The sequence below is a fragment of the Stegodyphus dumicola genome, chromosome 4 (genome assembly GCF_044657685.1).
Source record: "Stegodyphus dumicola isolate Sdum_Otavi_A_Nest chromosome 4, ASM4465768v1".
Taxonomy (NCBI): domain Eukaryota; kingdom Metazoa; phylum Arthropoda; class Arachnida; order Araneae; family Eresidae; genus Stegodyphus; species Stegodyphus dumicola.
In genome coordinates, this window is record NC_140771.1 from 24484114 (window position 1) to 24504409 (window position 20296).

Genomic DNA, 20296 nt, shown 5'->3' on the forward strand with positions numbered 1-20296 from the left:
TTTCTTTTCGCCAGAATCGCAACATGAAGCAGGAGATAAGAAAATGAACGATGACTGATTTTTTGTCTGTGTGATTCTATATCTAAAAAATGTAAATAAATATTAATCTTATTGGAGTGAGAGCAATGTTTAACATTTCATATGTTTAAGACATCCACAGTGCTTATTAAATGATAGAAGAATAAGACATCGCCCATATCTTTTTGGTTAACAGAATTCAACGTTTATTCTGTCGCATTGAAAAGCATACTTTTAAAATTATTTGCGATTGCATGAGGAAAAATTACCTTTTAAAAACATTCTTTGCCAGAGGATTAATATAGAAATGTATATTTCTTATATTTTTAATGAAAGATGGAATATGAGCAAAATTGTCAAACTCTTAAAGCTTAGTTTATTTTGTTAAATACTTAATTCCAAACTATACGCTACGATTTGAATTTTCGCTTTTATAGAAGAAAACAAAGGATCAATCCAAATATAGTTTCAGTAAGTAAAAGCTGAAGGGACATACCCTTCAAAAAACAAATATTAATAATTTGGACTGATTTGGTATCAATTTCGAATAAATTGCTTAAATATTTAACTCTCATTTACCTTCAAATCTCTAGTTATGTCAAATATTCCGACTAACTGAAGTTCAAATAATTGAAGTTTTAATGTGTATTCACCGTAGGACAAGTAAGTAATCAGAATGTTTAAAAAAATAGAAATTTTGCAAAGTTTATACTGATGCAACTTCCTGTCTTAATGCAAATACAACAGGTAATTAAAAAAAAGGTATTTTGTCTCTTCACGTCATAAAAAATTTCCTGTGAAAGGAAACTTTAGTATTTGGGAAGCGAAAATAAGCAATCGCAAGGAGACAATTCTGGAAAACATACTAGATAAGAGTACATATACTTATTTTTAGGAGAGATCTCTGCGAAGAGGTTATTGATCGGTGTAAGGATGCATTATCGTGCATTATTAACGCATTTGGAATATCCGTTAAAGTAAGATTAAAATAATGACATAGGATTAAAAATCGTTTGCTTAATTCTTAGCTATTTAAAAGTTAATTACTCAGCAAGCATTTAAAACTGCAGAATTGCTTTGACATCTTGTAAAATAAACCTAATGTCATTTAATCTAAACACCTGTTTAATCATCCCAGGGGGGATAACGCAAGAAAATAATCTTTTCTGTCTTTAGCTTATATTCTAAGAAAACTAAGAGAATACAATAATACCAAATGTAACTAAATGTTTTTTATTTTCACTTCGGCTTGGTAGTTTAAAAACTAACGCACTAACCAAACTTAAACTCAGCATTTTGTGCGTGAGAGTATATAATAGTATTTTAAATACTTGCAAATCAAATAGTGAATTAGAGACTAATAACACGGCTGTTAATTAAAACGATTCCAATGCCGTAGTAGCCGAACGCTTAAAGCAGTGCCATCTAATTTTGTGTTAAAATACGTATGTTAGAACAGTGTTAGATATAAATTTAATATATATCTCAAGACGCACTTCCAAGACAGGAAAAGAAGAACTCAAGTTTAATTGCGTCAGTCGACCAAGTAGAATCGAAAATACAAAACTGTCCCTTTTTAGCCGATAAGGTACGTAGTAAGTCTTCAATGGGATATTAGTTTCGAAACGGCATTCTGTGTCGAATCACTATTAACAGCGTATCTCTTTTCAAACTGTTGCCACCATATGTTATCAAATTGTATTATATTCAAAAGAAATTAAATTGCGAAGAATCTGCATGAATGTATGTATTTTTCTTGCGCTTTGAAAAAACAACGATACCTAGAGCTATCAAATTTTTAATAGCGTAATCCTCCATCCCAATATGATCATATGGAAGCCCGAATTTTGAATTTGTTAATAAAAAATAATCTTTAAAATAAAATTATCTTCAGCGCGCGAGACTGTCTATCAAAAATGCTAAAGATATGCTGTTTTTAAATATTTTGTGATTTCGCTGTTGAATTGAATTTTATGTGGTGTAAGCGCCAAGAACGTGATATTTAATACATAAAATGAAGAAACAAAATGTTAATAATAAAAAGACAAAAAAAAAAGTTTTGTAAAACTATGTTAGTAAGAAACCTGAACATTGATATGATGAACTGAGAAAAGATTGCAACGAACAGGAAAATGTATGCCAATACTTAACGGTAATTCTAAATATACACTGCTATGCTGCTTTTAAAATTTTTGCAATTTTGCTGTTGAATCGTATGGGGCATAAGTAAATGATGCTTAATAATGAAGCTAAAAAAATTTTACTAAGAGTGTAACAGCAGACTAGTAGATTGCGAGCTCAATGAGAGCGTAAGAAACCTTAAAAAATCCTTTTGGGCGACTGCTAAAATCAGAACCTTTCAGATTTTTGTTATTATTATTTTATTCTATTTTTGACTTGCTGTACATTGTTTAATAAAAAGAAAGATTTAAAAAGAATATTTAAAAGCAATAAATTTCTTAATAATCTGCATCATTATTTCTTCACTCAGAAATATATTTTATTAATATAATTAACATTATACACAGCTTATAAATTTTTTGACATTATAATTACTAACTGAGTTTTTTTTTTTAATACCGGACAGAAGCAGTATTCTCTAAATTGACCACCCACAGTTCCGAATGATTTTGATCGTTTTAGAAAGTTACTGTTACTGCAGGTGTTTAATTATATTCTCAAAAATGCAGATTACTTTTAGATGGTAGTCGTCTTAGGAAGGTGGTCATCACGAGGCCGTTCGTTGTACTACGTACCTAGAACAAAATCAGATTTTATTTAAACTTATTATGTACGTTAATTCATTTAACAGAGGAATTTCAGTGTGTTTGTCAGCTACCCACATGTAATGTCACCGTCATTCAGTAACTAATGTTCTCTGAGCCTCAAGTAAACATCTGCGTCCCTATAAAGAAATAAAAATTGATTTATGCTGTCAACTGCTCCATAATTTTGCTTATTAAGCCTGAAGCCTGAAGAAGGTAATGCGGGTATAGAAACTAATAACAAATCGCGCGACTAATATTTGTTGGCCCTTATATAGTAGTGACGAAATGATTAGGCGACAGTTTTCCTGCTATCCAATCATTGCTATTCCGGAATTTTCGGCAAAATTTCTCTGGAAATTACTCCAAATGAATGGGAATGGTAATGAGAATTTAGGAAAATGATTACTTAGGCTTATGTATTTAAAAATTTGATATTTTACATGAAATAAAGGAAATTGAGTACTGTTATCCTTTCCCTATAACTAAAATAAATTCGCTCGCAAAAAAAAAAAAAAAAAAAAAAAAAAAAAAATTATAATCTAGCCTAAAGTTAACCAATTCCTGATTTATCAATGTAATAACTGAAATGATATCCACCGTTGTCTCAAAGCCACGATTAATCTGAAAGCAGTTAAAAAAATTAGTAAGAAAATAAATAAAATTAATCATATTATAATCAACAGAATAAATGCTATTAACAATTCATATACCTATAGCGCAAACACCTGCACAATACAGGTCTATATGCAAGACCATCAGTTGTTAATGTCCCCTTAAACCGAGGACACAGAGGTGCCCGTTTATGTTGGGCAAGAGAAAACGTTTCCTGGACCAGTCAACAATGGGCGTCTGAGCTCTTCACAGACGAGTCCAGGTTCACATTGTATTCATATTGGACAGAGTGATTCAGGCCGTCAGCTGATCTGGAGGGAACAACCCACCAGATAAAACCAATCCCACATTGTGGAAAGGTGGTGGAATAATGGTTTGTCCTGGGATCTCTCTCGGTGGTCACACTAACCTACATGTGTTCCATGGGGGAACTTCGACCGGTGTGAGGTATCGAGATGTGGTCCTTGATCAGTATGTCCGCCCATATGCCGCTGTTATTGGTCCTGGATTTCTTCCGATGCGCGACCGCACCGCGCTCAGGTTGCTGAAGAATATGTTGAGGATTAAGATATGGAGAAGATGGAATGGCCAGCTCAATCCTCAGACCTGTCTCCAATAGAGCATCTTTGCGGCTACCTTGAGAGACAGTAGTAGGTAGCTGCTTTAAGTCCTCCTCGAAGTTTGTTAGATAAGCTTGAAGAAGGATTACTTCGTATTAGTCTGGTCTTTGCATCCCATTTCACTGATCGACAACTTAACTGACAGCATGGAACGTCGTTGCCGCCAATATATTGCAACTAGGGGTGGACACATTCCTTATTAGAACCCCTTTTTGTAATGTTACCACCCCATTTTTCCTGAAAAAACTATGATATAGTGTTTTTTCAAGACTGGATTTCTCTGCCAACAGTTCAATTTTTTGTTGTAATTCATGTTTTTTTGAAATTTAGAAATATTCTATGTCGTATTATTATTTAAAGAACTGTTTAATGAACATGACCTGTAAATGTCTTGTTTCTATGTTGCTTCATTCTCAAATTAGACACAAAAAACATGCTATTCCTTAACTTTTGGAGGGCAGTGTATTTTGTTATCGCTGATAACGAGTGACCTTGATTGAAGCAAATGTTTAAACGCGATCTTTTCTGCTCATGGTTGTGTAATTCTGGCATGAACTGTAGCAGAATGTTTCTTTTAGTGCAGTGATAAGGAACCCAGGAGTTTATTTTCGTCATATTATGCTCTATTATATTAAAAAATGAAAAAATGCTAGTAAAACTGCTCCTACCTACGAAAAAAGTTTGTATCTTCTACGGAAAAAAGTGTTGTATAGTTCGAAAGTGTATTGAGAAATTTATGATGCAAAATTTAAGCCTCGAAGATGATGCCCGTTCTGAATAATCATTTCTGTAAACAAAGCCCTGTTAAGAGAAGTATTGCTGAAAATCCAAGTTACTCAGCTCAAGAACTATCATACAGAATAAATGTTCCAAAAAGTACAGTATATGATTATTTGAAGATGACTGGATACGTAAGCTGCTATAATGTATGGGTACCCCCCATACTTTCATAGAACATGATATACTTGCTCGAGTTTAGGAATGTGATTATTTGGTGAATAAAAATAAATCTTCCTTTTTGAAACGAATCATTACTGGAGATGAAAGGAGAATACTGTGAAATAAAGTTACAAGAAAAAGTTCATGGAGTAAGCTAAAAGAATCTCCTTTAATAACATAGAGGGATGGAAATCATTTGCATGGTCAGACTACAAAGAAATTGTGCACTGCGAATTGTTGTCACCAAATCATACTATAAATTCTGAAAAATACGGTTCCCAAAGGGAAGTTTTAAAAGCAGAAATTTGAAGCAGAGCTGAGAGCTGCCCAATTGTCCAGGTGTTGCTTTCCATCAAGAAATGTTTGACCACATATTTCGATAAATGTTAGAAAATGACCAGGAATGTCAGAAAATTGTCAGACATTGAACATGGAGGTCCATTTCCTCTAAACATCCCTTGTACTTTAATCTCCTAAGGTCACTTCAGAAACCCTTTGAATGGCGTGGAGTTCATTTTTTTGATGAATATCAAACAACACCTCATTAACTTTTTTATGAATAAATCTAATGACATTTTTAAAAATGAGTTTTTCCGTCTACTGGAGAGATGGAAAAAAGTAATATAACAAAACGGTGCTTATAAGTTTTTATGTTTCTGTAGTGCTTCATTTGTATTTATTATAAAAAATACTGCAGAACTTTCCGAATGACCCAATAATTAAATCTGGAGAATGCAGTGTTAAAGAACAATATTTGCGAGATGACTTGAATAATGTAAATGTGCTTACTTAAAAAAGGGGCGAGTATATATTTTTTTTTTTTCGGAGTGTTTATCTGGCAGATAGTTGTCATAGGTCATCCCGTTAATCCACCTCTGTTAATATGGACTTGACTGTGTATTGTTTATAATATTATTGATTACAGAAGTTGAGGCCAGCAGTGGTAGAGAGGTTAAGCCCGCTGAACATTAATAATTCGACTCGGGTTCGAAACCTGTGAATGGACTCACTGTACGTTTTCGTGGTTTTTGCCACGTGCAACGCAAATGTGAGCTAGTTTCTTTTAGAAAGTTCTCTTTGAAAGCATCTTTCTCCCTAACCATATAAGAAAATTCCCATAAGTTAGCCCTATTTAATAAACAAATAAACATTTACAAAACGTGATACTTACTAGCCCATTCAAATTCTTACAAAATTATTAAATTTCTTTTGCACCAAACAAGGATTTCATACAGTCTGATACTTCTGAGGTATTCTTCATTTCTCATAAATAAAACATCATTCAGAATATGCAGGACGCGAGAAAAGGAATTCTGAGGTAAGAAATCCTAGATTTTGACTAACCATTCTTTCGGTGTATGAAAATGAAAATCGCATGAACACATTATTGCTAAACAAAGTATATGTTATAAGTTAATTTGAAAAGTCGTTAGGACTCCGTTATGCTTAGTTGTTAATGCTTGATCGCCAATAACTTTACAATACATTTGACTTTACAATAAAATATTGCCGATTTTTTGGCTTTCGAATTCGTGACCACAGATGTCAATTGAATCAAAGCAAACCACTAATTGCATAGAATATTATGTCCAGCCAAAGATTTTGTAAAGAAAGCAGCTGAGATGTCATAATGATGAATGTTGTCAATTATCGTTTGGTAGGCTTCTTGGGAATTTGCTAAATAAACTTATTCCTAAAACTTTGTAGATGCACCATGTAAATGATTACTCAGTTAGAGTAAACAGTAGTACATTGCCAATGTATTAACATAGGAATATTATTACCTTATTATTGGTTAAGAACTTTTGACATCATATTACGTAGCAACAAAACGGGGAAAAGTTATATTATAATTTGGTATAATAGAGCAAATCAAAGATTACTTATCAGAATTCCGAAACAAATAAACTGTTTAATCATCCCAGGGGGGATAACGCAAGAAAATAATCTTTTCTGTCTTTAGCTTATATTCTAAGAAAACTAAGAGAATACAATAATACCAAATGTAACTAAATGTTTTTTATTTTCACTTCGGCTTGGTAGTTTAAAAACTAACGCACTAACCAAACTTAAACTCAGCATTTTGTGCGTGAGAGTATATAATAGTATTTTAAATACTTGCAAATCAAATAGTGAATTAGAGACTAATAACACGGCTGTTAATTAAAACGATTCCAATGCCGTAGTAGCCGAACGCTTAAAGCAGTGCCATCTAATTTTGTGTTAAAATACGTATGTTAGAACAGTGTTAGATATAAATTTAATATATATCTCAAGACGCACTTCCAAGACAGGAAAAGAAGAACTCAAGTTTAATTGCGTCAGTCGACCAAGTAGAATCGAAAATACAAAACTGTCCCTTTTTAGCCGATAAGGTACGTAGTAAGTCTTCAATGGGATATTAGTTTCGAAACGGCATTCTGTGTCGAATCACTATTAACAGCGTATCTCTTTTCAAACTGTTGCCACCATATGTTATCAAATTGTATTATATTCAAAAGAAATTAAATTGCGAAGAATCTGCATGAATGTATGTATTTTTCTTGCGCTTTGAAAAAACAACGATACCTAGAGCTATCAAATTTTTAATAGCGTAATCCTCCATCCCAATATGATCATATGGAAGCCCGAATTTTGAATTTGTTAATAAAAAATAATCTTTAAAATAAAATTATCTTCAGCGCGCGAGACTGTCTATCAAAAATGCTAAAGATATGCTGTTTTTAAATATTTTGTGATTTCGCTGTTGAATTGAATTTTATGTGGTGTAAGCGCCAAGAACGTGATATTTAATACATAAAATGAAGAAACAAAATGTTAATAATAAAAAGACAAAAAAAAAAGTTTTGTAAAACTATGTTAGTAAGAAACCTGAACATTGATATGATGAACTGAGAAAAGATTGCAACGAACAGGAAAATGTATGCCAATACTTAACGGTAATTCTAAATATACACTGCTATGCTGCTTTTAAAATTTTTGCAATTTTGCTGTTGAATCGTATGGGGCATAAGTAAATGATGCTTAATAATGAAGCTAAAAAAATTTTACTAAGAGTGTAACAGCAGACTAGTAGATTGCGAGCTCAATGAGAGCGTAAGAAACCTTAAAAAATCCTTTTGGGCGACTGCTAAAATCAGAACCTTTCAGATTTTTGTTATTATTATTTTATTCTATTTTTGACTTGCTGTACATTGTTTAATAAAAAGAAAGATTTAAAAAGAATATTTAAAAGCAATAAATTTCTTAATAATCTGCATCATTATTTCTTCACTCAGAAATATATTTTATTAATATAATTAACATTATACACAGCTTATAAATTTTTTGACATTATAATTACTAACTGAGTTTTTTTTTTTAATACCGGACAGAAGCAGTATTCTCTAAATTGACCACCCACAGTTCCGAATGATTTTGATCGTTTTAGAAAGTTACTGTTACTGCAGGTGTTTAATTATATTCTCAAAAATGCAGATTACTTTTAGATGGTAGTCGTCTTAGGAAGGTGGTCATCACGAGGCCGTTCGTTGTACTACGTACCTAGAACAAAATCAGATTTTATTTAAACTTATTATGTACGTTAATTCATTTAACAGAGGAATTTCAGTGTGTTTGTCAGCTACCCACATGTAATGTCACCGTCATTCAGTAACTAATGTTCTCTGAGCCTCAAGTAAACATCTGCGTCCCTATAAAGAAATAAAAATTGATTTATGCTGTCAACTGCTCCATAATTTTGCTTATTAAGCCTGAAGCCTGAAGAAGGTAATGCGGGTATAGAAACTAATAACAAATCGCGCGACTAATATTTGTTGGCCCTTATATAGTAGTGACGAAATGATTAGGCGACAGTTTTCCTGCTATCCAATCATTGCTATTCCGGAATTTTCGGCAAAATTTCTCTGGAAATTACTCCAAATGAATGGGAATGGTAATGAGAATTTAGGAAAATGATTACTTAGGCTTATGTATTTAAAAATTTGATATTTTACATGAAATAAAGGAAATTGAGTACTGTTATCCTTTCCCTATAACTAAAATAAATTCGCTCGCAAAAAAAAAAAAAAAAAAAAAAAAAAAAAAAAAAAAAAAAATTATAATCTAGCCTAAAGTTAACCAATTCCTGATTTATCAATGTAATAACTGAAATGATATCCACCGTTGTCTCAAAGCCACGATTAATCTGAAAGCAGTTAAAAAAATTAGTAAGAAAATAAATAAAATTAATCATATTATAATCAACAGAATAAATGCTATTAACAATTCATATACCTATAGCGCAAACACCTGCACAATACAGGTCTATATGCAAGACCATCAGTTGTTAATGTCCCCTTAAACCGAGGACACAGAGGTGCCCGTTTATGTTGGGCAAGAGAAAACGTTTCCTGGACCAGTCAACAATGGGCGTCTGAGCTCTTCACAGACGAGTCCAGGTTCACATTGTATTCATATTAAACAGAGTGATTCAGGCCGTCAGCTGATCTGGAGGGAACAACCCACCAGATAAAACCAATCCCACATTGTGGAAAGGTGGTGGAATAATGGTTTGTCCTGGGATCTCTCTCGGTGGTCACACTAACCTACATGTGTTCCATGGGGGAACTTCGACCGGTGTGAGGTATCGAGATGTGGTCCTTGATCAGTATGTCCGCCCATATGCCGCTGTTATTGGTCCTGGATTTCTTCCGATGCGCGACCGCACCGCGCTCAGGTTGCTGAAGAATATGTTGAGGATTAAGATATGGAGAAGATGGAATGGCCAGCTCAATCCTCAGACCTGTCTCCAATAGAGCATCTTTGCGGCTACCTTGAGAGACAGTAGTAGGTAGCTGCTTTAAGTCCTCCTCGAAGTTTGTTAGATAAGCTTGAAGAAGGATTACTTCGTATTAGTCTGGTCTTTGCATCCCATTTCACTGATCGACAACTTAACTGACAGCATGGAACGTCGTTGCCGCCAATATATTGCAACTAGGGGTGGACACATTCCTTATTAGAACCCCTTTTTGTAATGTTACCACCCCATTTTTCCTGAAAAAACTATGATATAGTGTTTTTTCAAGACTGGATTTCTCTGCCAACAGTTCAATTTTTTGTTGTAATTCATGTTTTTTTGAAATTTAGAAATATTCTATGTCGTATTATTATTTAAAGAACTGTTTAATGAACATGACCTGTAAATGTCTTGTTTCTATGTTGCTTCATTCTCAAATTAGACACAAAAAACATGCTATTCCTTAACTTTTGGAGGGCAGTGTATTTTGTTATCGCTGATAACGAGTGACCTTGATTGAAGCAAATGTTTAAACGCGATCTTTTCTGCTCATGGTTGTGTAATTCTGGCATGAACTGTAGCAGAATGTTTCTTTTAGTGCAGTGATAAGGAACCCAGGAGTTTATTTTCGTCATATTATGCTCTATTATATTAAAAAATGAAAAAATGCTAGTAAAACTGCTCCTACCTACGAAAAAAGTTTGTATCTTCTACGGAAAAAAGTGTTGTATAGTTCGAAAGTGTATTGAGAAATTTATGATGCAAAATTTAAGCCTCGAAGATGATGCCCGTTCTGAATAATCATTTCTGTAAACAAAGCCCTGTTAAGAGAAGTATTGCTGAAAATCCAAGTTACTCAGCTCAAGAACTATCATACAGAATAAATGTTCCAAAAAGTACAGTATATGATTATTTGAAGATGACTGGATACGTAAGCTGCTATAATGTATGGGTACCCCCCATACTTTCATAGAACATGATATACTTGCTCGAGTTTAGGAATGTGATTATTTGGTGAATAAAAATAAATCTTCCTTTTTGAAACGAATCATTACTGGAGATGAAAGGAGAATACTGTGAAATAAAGTTACAAGAAAAAGTTCATGGAGTAAGCTAAAAGAATCTCCTTTAATAACATAGAGGGATGGAAATCATTTGCATGGTCAGACTACAAAGAAATTGTGCACTGCGAATTGTTGTCACCAAATCATACTATAAATTCTGAAAAATACGGTTCCCAAAGGGAAGTTTTAAAAGCAGAAATTTGAAGCAGAGCTGAGAGCTGCCCAATTGTCCAGGTGTTGCTTTCCATCAAGAAATGTTTGACCACATATTTCGATAAATGTTAGAAAATGACCAGGAATGTCAGAAAATTGTCAGACATTGAACATGGAGGTCCATTTCCTCTAAACATCCCTTGTACTTTAATCTCCTAAGGTCACTTCAGAAACCCTTTGAATGGCGTGGAGTTCATTTTTTTGATGAATATCAAACAACACCTCATTAACTTTTTTATGAATAAATCTAATGACATTTTTAAAAATGAGTTTTTCCGTCTACTGGAGAGATGGAAAAAAGTAATATAACAAAACGGTGCTTATAAGTTTTTATGTTTCTGTAGTGCTTCATTTGTATTTATTATAAAAAATACTGCAGAACTTTCCGAATGACCCAATAATTAAATCTGGAGAATGCAGTGTTAAAGAACAATATTTGCGAGATGACTTGAATAATGTAAATGTGCTTACTTAAAAAAGGGGCGAGTATATATTTTTTTTTTTTTTCGGAGTGTTTATCTGGCAGATAGTTGTCATAGGTCATCCCGTTAATCCACCTCTGTTAATATGGACTTGACTGTGTATTGTTTATAATATTATTGATTACAGAAGTTGAGGCCAGCAGTGGTAGAGAGGTTAAGCCCGCTGAACATTAATAATTCGACTCGGGTTCGAAACCTGTGAATGGACTCACTGTACGTTTTCGTGGTTTTTGCCACGTGCAACGCAAATGTGAGCTAGTTTCTTTTAGAAAGTTCTCTTTGAAAGCATCTTTCTCCCTAACCATATAAGAAAATTCCCATAAGTTAGCCCTATTTAATAAACAAATAAACATTTACAAAACGTGATACTTACTAGCCCATTCAAATTCTTACAAAATTATTAAATTTCTTTTGCACCAAACAAGGATTTCATACAGTCTGATACTTCTGAGGTATTCTTCATTTCTCATAAATAAAACATCATTCAGAATATGCAGGACGCGAGAAAAGGAATTCTGAGGTAAGAAATCCTAGATTTTGACTAACCATTCTTTCGGTGTATGAAAATGAAAATCGCATGAACACATTATTGCTAAACAAAGTATATGTTATAAGTTAATTTGAAAAGTCGTTAGGACTCCGTTATGCTTAGTTGTTAATGCTTGATCGCCAATAACTTTACAATACATTTGACTTTACAATAAAATATTGCCGATTTTTTGGCTTTCGAATTCGTGACCACAGATGTCAATTGAATCAAAGCAAACCACTAATTGCATAGAATATTATGTCCAGCCAAAGATTTTGTAAAGAAAGCAGCTGAGATGTCATAATGATGAATGTTGTCAATTATCGTTTGGTAGGCTTCTTGGGAATTTGCTAAATAAACTTATTCCTAAAACTTTGTAGATGCACCATGTAAATGATTACTCAGTTAGAGTAAACAGTAGTACATTGCCAATGTATTAACATAGGAATATTATTACCTTATTATTGGTTAAGAACTTTTGACATCATATTACGTAGCAACAAAACGGGGAAAAGTTATATTATAATTTGGTATAATAGAGCAAATCAAAGATTACTTATCAGAATTCCGAAACAAATAAACAAAACTTTCGGAAACGAAACTAAACTATTATTTTTCGTTGCAACAAAATACGCAGCTATACGTGTTTGCATTCGATAAGAAGAAAGAATGCGCTTTTGCATTCGATATCTTTTTTCCTTCCCATTTTTTAGCCATGAATATAAAAAAAAAAGGGTTTTCGATTCATGTTATCAAAGATAATAATCCTCTGTTTATTCTTTCCAACTCTATTTTGTTTCCTGCTATTGTTTACTTTGTTAATTTTCTCTTTTACAGTTCTTTAGATTTTGTAATAAAAGCACTCATGTATTTAAATGTGTTTTTTCACAAAAAAATCTTTTGAAAAATAGCACTAAAGATTTTAAATGCCAAGAAATGTCAAAAATTCAAACTTTATTTCTGTTCTAATCTAACTGAAGGTGCTTTTCTGATGCCTTCTGTTGTCATTGACATTTAACATAGCTTTTCAAGTTATTCATGTTGAGTAAGTGTCTGAATAAAAATTTGATTGAGGAACGGGTGCTTACACTCTGTAGTTTTCACATAGACTAGAAAGTACAGTTTGATCCTTTTGTACAAAATACATCTCTAAGACAAAGCTAAGAAGAAAAACACTGTTTATTTGGATTCGGATTTATTAGACGCTAGGATTTCCTGGAGAAAGGGATGTTTTCGTAAAAGACATTCTAAAGAAAAACTGTCACGTATTTATTTACTCTACACATGAAAGAAATCTCGAAAACGCCTGCGTAAGCAGCCTTCTTGCTAGAATGAGAATCCAGTCGACCTGACCGTATTCAGCAATCTTAATCTCTCGGCCTTTGGTGAGCCTTTACGTTCATTTGAACCGCAATTACTGTGTTTAAAAACACAATTTACACTATATTAAAATGAGTTTTAGAGTTTCTAGCGATTAAGTATTTAAGAAAATTGTAGAGAAATTATACTTCAGCTTAGAGCTCACCAAACCTATGCCCGCGAGCACCAATGCAGCGGGCACATGGCCAGCAGCATTATTTTTATTAATTAAGAATATTACATTTTCAGTAAAAAGTTATGTAAAACCTTTTCCATAAGTTATTAGAGAAATATAAGCGTATTTGCTTAAAAATTATTTGTTCATATGATTTTAAATTTGCTTGCCAGACATTCCCGTTTGATCAGGATTGTCCCAGTTTGAAGGTATGATCCCGACGTCCTGACCAATTTGTCACTTTCACAGAGTTTGTTAAAAATTTAAAATAATACCAAATACCATTGCTTTCAACAATTAATATCACAAAGTACAGATCTCGACTTACAGATGAACATCTTGACAATTGCTTAGGAGCAAGAATATCATCACACGCTCCTAATAATGAAGCATTGGCCTATGAAATACAGTGCCAAATATACTTTACGAATAAAATGATATATAAATATGATTTTTATGAAGGGCCTTATCACCTACACAGAAATATCGTTTCGCTTAAGTTGCGAAGACACTCACTATAACTCTGATGAAGAAGAATGGGTGCAGTGCTTAGTTTGCAGAATGTGGGCACACGTTAAATGTTTGAGAGGAAACAATCTATCATTTGTGTTAACTTAAATTCCGAAAGAGATAGACTTTTATGTTGATTGGTTTAAAAATTTTATCTTTGTTTTACTACAAGTCACTTGATACCATTCAGTGTCAGTATATCAAGTAATAACAATAAGCAAATGTTTTTAAAATATGGTTATTTTTACTGTTACTATTTGACCCAAGCTTGTCACAATTTGTCTTAAGTCGAAAGCAAACTATAAAAAATGAGTATAGTTTTTGGTAAAATATTTTTGTGTTAAAATCAACAAAATTACCGAATATTTGTTTTATGGATATGATGAAAATATGGTTCAGGTTTAAAAACAGTGGTTATGATCAAGGAATCTTAAATATGTTTAAAATATAAAAATGAAACTATGGTTCAGGTTTAAAAACAGTAGTTATGATCAAGGAATCATAAATATGTTTAAAATATAAAAATGTTTAAAAAATTGTTACAAATAGACCGTAATAGATACGCTCCTAATAGATGCTACCTTTTTACAGACTCGAATGGCTGTATACTCAGCTCATACGCCAGCTGGAACTTCAACAAAAAGCATAGTGCATTTTGCTCAAGTAAGTATTTAGCTCAAAAATATTTAATTTTAAACTCTTTAACAAACAAATTTAAACTCTTGAAATGTTATTATTAATATCAAATTAAAAGAAGCTATTCAAAATACAATACCACTGTGTTTTGTTTCTTCATACAGATGGTTAATTCCAAGAAGTTTCTAAAATATGATTACGGTAAAAAAGGAAATCAGTTAAATTATAACCAGGTTAGTAATTGTTCTTTTTCGTTGTTGAATACGTACCAGAATAAATTAAAAAGTAGTGCAGTAGTATTCGTTGTTTAGGTCCAAAACGCACTTTAAATATTCTAAAACGCTCTGGAATGTTCTAAAACCTTGTAGCTGTATCTTTATTTTGTTACAGTATATACTGAGTAGTAACTACTGAAAATTCATCTCCTTATAACTCCTGACGATCTCTTTTCTTGAATAAATTTAGATAGTTCTTAATCACTTACCAAATTAATATATGAACAAAGTAATTTAATGGTAAGGCAAATATTCATGCTGCTATAAACTCAAATAAATATACGAACTCATAGCACGTAACAGTATTATGCTTACATGTTTTCTATACCTGCAAATAACTATTTAGAATTCCTTCATGTTGAAGGCTATGAATATAGTAGTGCCTATTAAAGTAAAGTTTCCAGGAAAAAAAAAGAAAAAAAAAAAAAAATTAGATTGCGCATAGAAGTTTTTATAATTCACAATTCGGAGATTCGCCGTTTGTTTAAATACTTAAGTATTCCTTCTGTCTTTTAACTATTATCAAGGTTCTTTCAACTCTTCAAAATTAAAACCGATTAAATATCAGAACAATTTTAAAATGTACTTTTTATATTTTGCCGCTTTAATAGAGCTTTTATTGAAATACTATTCTTACTGTTGGTATTTCTCATTAACCTCGCTCTGCAGTAAATATAAAGAATGTACTTAGCTACAAAGTGTTACTTTAAAACAGGCACTTCATAGCCATTTCTCTTCCCTTACACACTATGACTCGTATCCTTGGTGACGACAGTTGCGGAGAAAAGTCGAATCCTCTAATTTGCTAAAATCCTCTTATTCTCTCTTTGTGATGATGACGACACACGTTACGATCATGAATGAGGGGAGATTCGGTACGACCTTGAAGTACTTATTTTAAAGTAACAGATTATAGTAATCATTTGATATGATATTCCAATATGGTTTCATTTATTTATTTATTTATTTAGCCCACTCCACCGGAGTATGACGTTTCAAAGATAACGACACCTGTCGCTCTCATCTGGTCCCTGAATGATAAATTAGCGGATCCGACAGACGTTGGGCTTCTCCAAAAGAAACTTAGGTCCATGGTATCATCTTCCTGCGTATCATTTCCACTTTTTAACCATGGAGATTTCGTACTGGCTGTTGACGCTCCTAAGCTGGTGTACAATGAAGTGTTGGGCCTTTTCCAGAGATTCTCCCACTGAACTTTCGATGCATAACTGTTTAATATAAGCTGTGAGATAAAAAATTCACACTATCAGGAATAGTTACACTGACCCGAAGGGAATGTTTTTATTTATTTATTAGCTATTCTTGAATTTGAATGGTGAAATATGTACAGATTTAAAATGTTATTAAAATTTTTATTTGTAAGTATGCATTAATTTTGTCTTTATTGTATATTTATTTATTTAATACTGAAGCGCAAATTTACTTTGGTTTTCCTTTAAATGGAGAATAATGAATGACCCGTAAATTGATTTTTTTTTTTTATTTATACGTGTATGTATAGTCTTGTCATCATTAAACAATGGAAGAATGTTACTGTATTACGAAATCGAAAGTATTCCCTCTGGATTAAAATTATTAGTTTTAGGTAATTATTTGCAATAAATATAAATTTAGTAATTATTCGCGTAAGTAAAAGAGAGAGAAATTAGTCTAACTGAATACTCTAAAATAAATAATACTATCAAGTTTTTCTTTTCCCTGTTTTCTCTGACTAAAATACTGTATTCGCACAATTTAAACTTACATTTTAAGTTCAGATGAACCATAAACATTAAATAAATAATTAAATCAATTAGATCTAACAGTTGTTTCGACATACCCTGAATTTAGTTTTAAATAAATTAATTTATATTGATATTCGAAACTGTAGTTCGTATGTTTACACCTTTCACTCATAATATATGAGACACTAGGCAGAGTCTTAGAACGCCAATTAGGGAATGCAATAATTCTTAATTGTATGGACATTTCACAAAAGCCCCTTATTCTATTTTTAATACCATCAAGAAAATTTTAGAGCAGCAATTTCTGTTCATCTGTTAAGGAACTTCTCGATCCCTATAACATTGTGGGAAGTAACATCTTGCACATAGGTCGACGTGTACATGGATACCGTCTATGAGCAATTCTTAAAAACGCGGCAAGCTGTGTCCCTGTAACATCTTGCAGTTCTTATTTTCGACTTTCCAAATGTGGCTCGTGGAATTCCATTCCAGAGAAACTATATCCTGAATTTAAGTAACTCCCGAGTTATTCATCGGCCAACGCAGTTCTGTATCGCTCAATACTGATAATAAATTTGGCCTGGGATGGTAACTACTGTGAAAAACGTCAGATACAGCTCTATCTCAAAGCAGTAATGAGTTGAAAATGCTTGAAAAGGCATACATCCATTCGTTATGTTATCCCACTCTATAGTTCCACCAAGCGCGTTTGTCAGAAGGTGTAAATATGGCAACAATAATGGCTTTCTTCAATAAAGACCGTCCTTGGCTAATCTTTGGAATATGGTAACAGGTAGTTTGGCGACATTTTGGTAAGGCGATAAAGGTTACTAGCTAGGACTTTAGCAGTGTACGTGGATAAAGTCAAGAGTGTGCGCAATGCCATTTTTGTGCAATTCTGAGATGTTTTTTTTAAAGTGAAAATAGGTTTTTTTAAGTGAAAATAAGTGTACATGGATACCCTGTATGTGCAATTCTTAAAAACGTGGCAAGCAGTGGGCGATCCTGCACTTTCTCCCAATTTCGCACCTAATCTTCGTCATGATTAAGCACTTTTGTTCCATAAAAGTTCTAGCATAAGCGTAATTCGGCTAGCAGATTGTTGGAAGAAAATGTTGAGTAAAAAAAAGAAAAAAAAACATGCCTTTATTTCGTGAAAAGAAAATGGCGTAAAAAAAAAAAAAAAAACTAGCAGATTGCTGTAGCAGGGTTCATCGCCAAATTTTTGCCAAAAAATCGCCAAGTTACCATAATCTGAAGATTAACCCCCTCCTTTTATCAATCTTTCAACTAACTGTATGTCAGAAATTTCAGCAACAGAAGAGAACTCTAAATAATGTTACTTATTTTAGTGTTGACTTTGCATAGAAGGTGTTAGAATAAAATAACGATCATCTTATCTTACTTTTTGGCTACTAGACTGTTCAGACGTTTTGCTTGTTTTCTGAGGTTTTTAGAGCTGTTTCATGATACTTTTATGCATTCAAAGATTTGCCAGCTTCAACCTGAGTTTGCTGTTCATCCAAATTTCCAGCTGGCATTTTCATTACTTTTATGCTAATTGTATAAAGAACTTTTGCGTTATCCTGCGAGTGGTTATAGCGTAAGAGATTACCAAGCCCAGTTAGCATTTGGAAGATCCCGACGTTTGAATCCCAACGGCGACACAATTGATTTCCCATGTTTCTTGGTTCGAAAATTCTTACTGATTTCTACAGGGTGTTCTAGCAAAATGTGTTGAAAGATACTTCTTCCCCACCTGCATTTGGTCAACTGAATATGACTCTTCTTATTTGCTCTTTTAATGGGGGGACTATAAAGACTAATTCTATTCCTCTCTCTATGTATGTTCTTGTGTTTAAGTGGCTAGCGCATTCAGGTAGCCGCTGGGAATCCATAATTCGAAACTTGACAAAGGCACAGTTGAATTTTCTTGTTTCCTGATGCGCATATTCTAATGGTCTATAACCAGGGCTTCTCAAACCGTCGATCACGTAACTAAATTTTGCAGTAGCAGAAATTTTAGCAGTATTAGAAAGTAATAATCAATCAGCTATTCCCTATAAAAGTACTAAATAATAGTAAAAGTAATATTAGTAATCGAAAGTAATAATAATCAATCAGCTATTCCCTATTATTCTTACAGTGTATTGACGGTTCGATTCTTAAGATTCCTTCTAATAGCTAAACGACAAGGTATTCTTTTTCTAACAGTTTTCATTTAGGAAAAAGAAATACTCGAACTTCCTAATTCTGACTGGTTGCTTGCCAACAATCAAATTGAGCTGGTGTACAAATTTTACATTCTTGTGGGTACTACATTGAATAAAAGCTTAAACATCAACGTGATGTCCACTCATGTTAGCACTGTCGTAGCTCTGCGATATTAGTTTTTTTGATTTGTTAACTACTTCCAAACAAGCTTGGATACATTCACCTCTAGATTTTGCATCATGCCCAGGATTCGTGAATTCCCAAAAAGCTTTCAACTTCGCTGGCTGACGATGGTAACAGCAAGATGCGGTTACCAGAGATCTCATCTAAACATTCAGACTCTCGGCTTAAATACACACAACAATCAATTTGCATTCTTGTGAGGAATACGGAAAGAAGTTATAGTAAAGGCTTAAATCATAATAATTGGTTAATTAACATAAAATACCTGACATATTCTTCTTTTTTACCACAATTGAATGAAAAAACAGAAAGAATGAATCGAATATTACAAGAAAAAATAACAGCCTTGCTGAAATGTTCCAAATTAGAAAAAAATACGGGAAGAAGTTTTTTGAATTACAGATTATTTTTTAAATTGTAGCAATGAGTTTTTAATCCGCGTTGGGTTTCAGAGGTGTGTGGTCTTCCTAGAAGTCTGTGGAGGAAACCGCGTTGCGTTAACATAAATAGAAAGCATATTTCATTTTCATATGTTTTATATCTATAATAAATGTATAACAGATTATAAACCAAAAAATATTACATAACAAGAAAGTACTAGAATATTTTATAACTATTGTCATAGCAAAAAGCAATATCAGGAGAAGATAAAGAAAAAGGATTAGAAACTATTGAAGAACAGAAAAAGGTCTTTAATAGAATTAATGGTCATTAAATGGAAAGTTGTGAATGAACATGAAGAAGGAAAAAAAATTAGTCATTTAATGGAATTTTAATGTCAAAAGAGGTGGTCAGTTCAAAGCTAGACTTATTGCTAGAAGGTTTCAACAAAAAATAAGAATTGACTTAGCATACAGTCCATAAAGAATAAAGAAGCATACAGTCCTGTTGTTAGTAATGAGGATATTATGTGCATAGCAAGCAGCATTGAGAATATTATTTTCAGTAATCTCAATAGCAGCAGTGAGAATATTATTTGCAATGGCTAAGAAGAAGTTTAAAATAATGCAATTAGATATAAAATTAGCTTTTCTGCATGCAGATATAAAAGAAGATGTTTATATGAAAGTTCCAGATGTCAGGTTATGTTATTTGAATGTTTACAGGCAGAAATATAGCGGCTAAAACGAGGACGAAAGCGTCGAGGAGAAAACAATGCAAGGAAGAAAGCGTCGCC

At 32.8% G+C, this 20296-nt stretch overlaps 1 protein-coding gene across 1 annotated transcript in view; it reads left to right on the forward strand.

Moving 5' to 3' along the window:
- LOC118186245 (gastric triacylglycerol lipase-like) overlaps positions 1-16367 on the forward strand; it is a 57921-nt gene extending 41554 nt beyond the window's left edge. Inside the window, exons 7-9 of the mRNA XM_035356335.1 lie at positions 14658-14729; positions 14867-14935; positions 15949-16367. Coding sequence (XP_035212226.1) covers positions 14658-14729; positions 14867-14935; positions 15949-16191 — 384 coding nt within the window. The 3' untranslated portion in view covers positions 16192-16367. The remainder of the gene's footprint in view (positions 1-14657; positions 14730-14866; positions 14936-15948) is intronic.
- The last annotated feature ends 3929 nt before the right edge of the window (positions 16368-20296 follow it).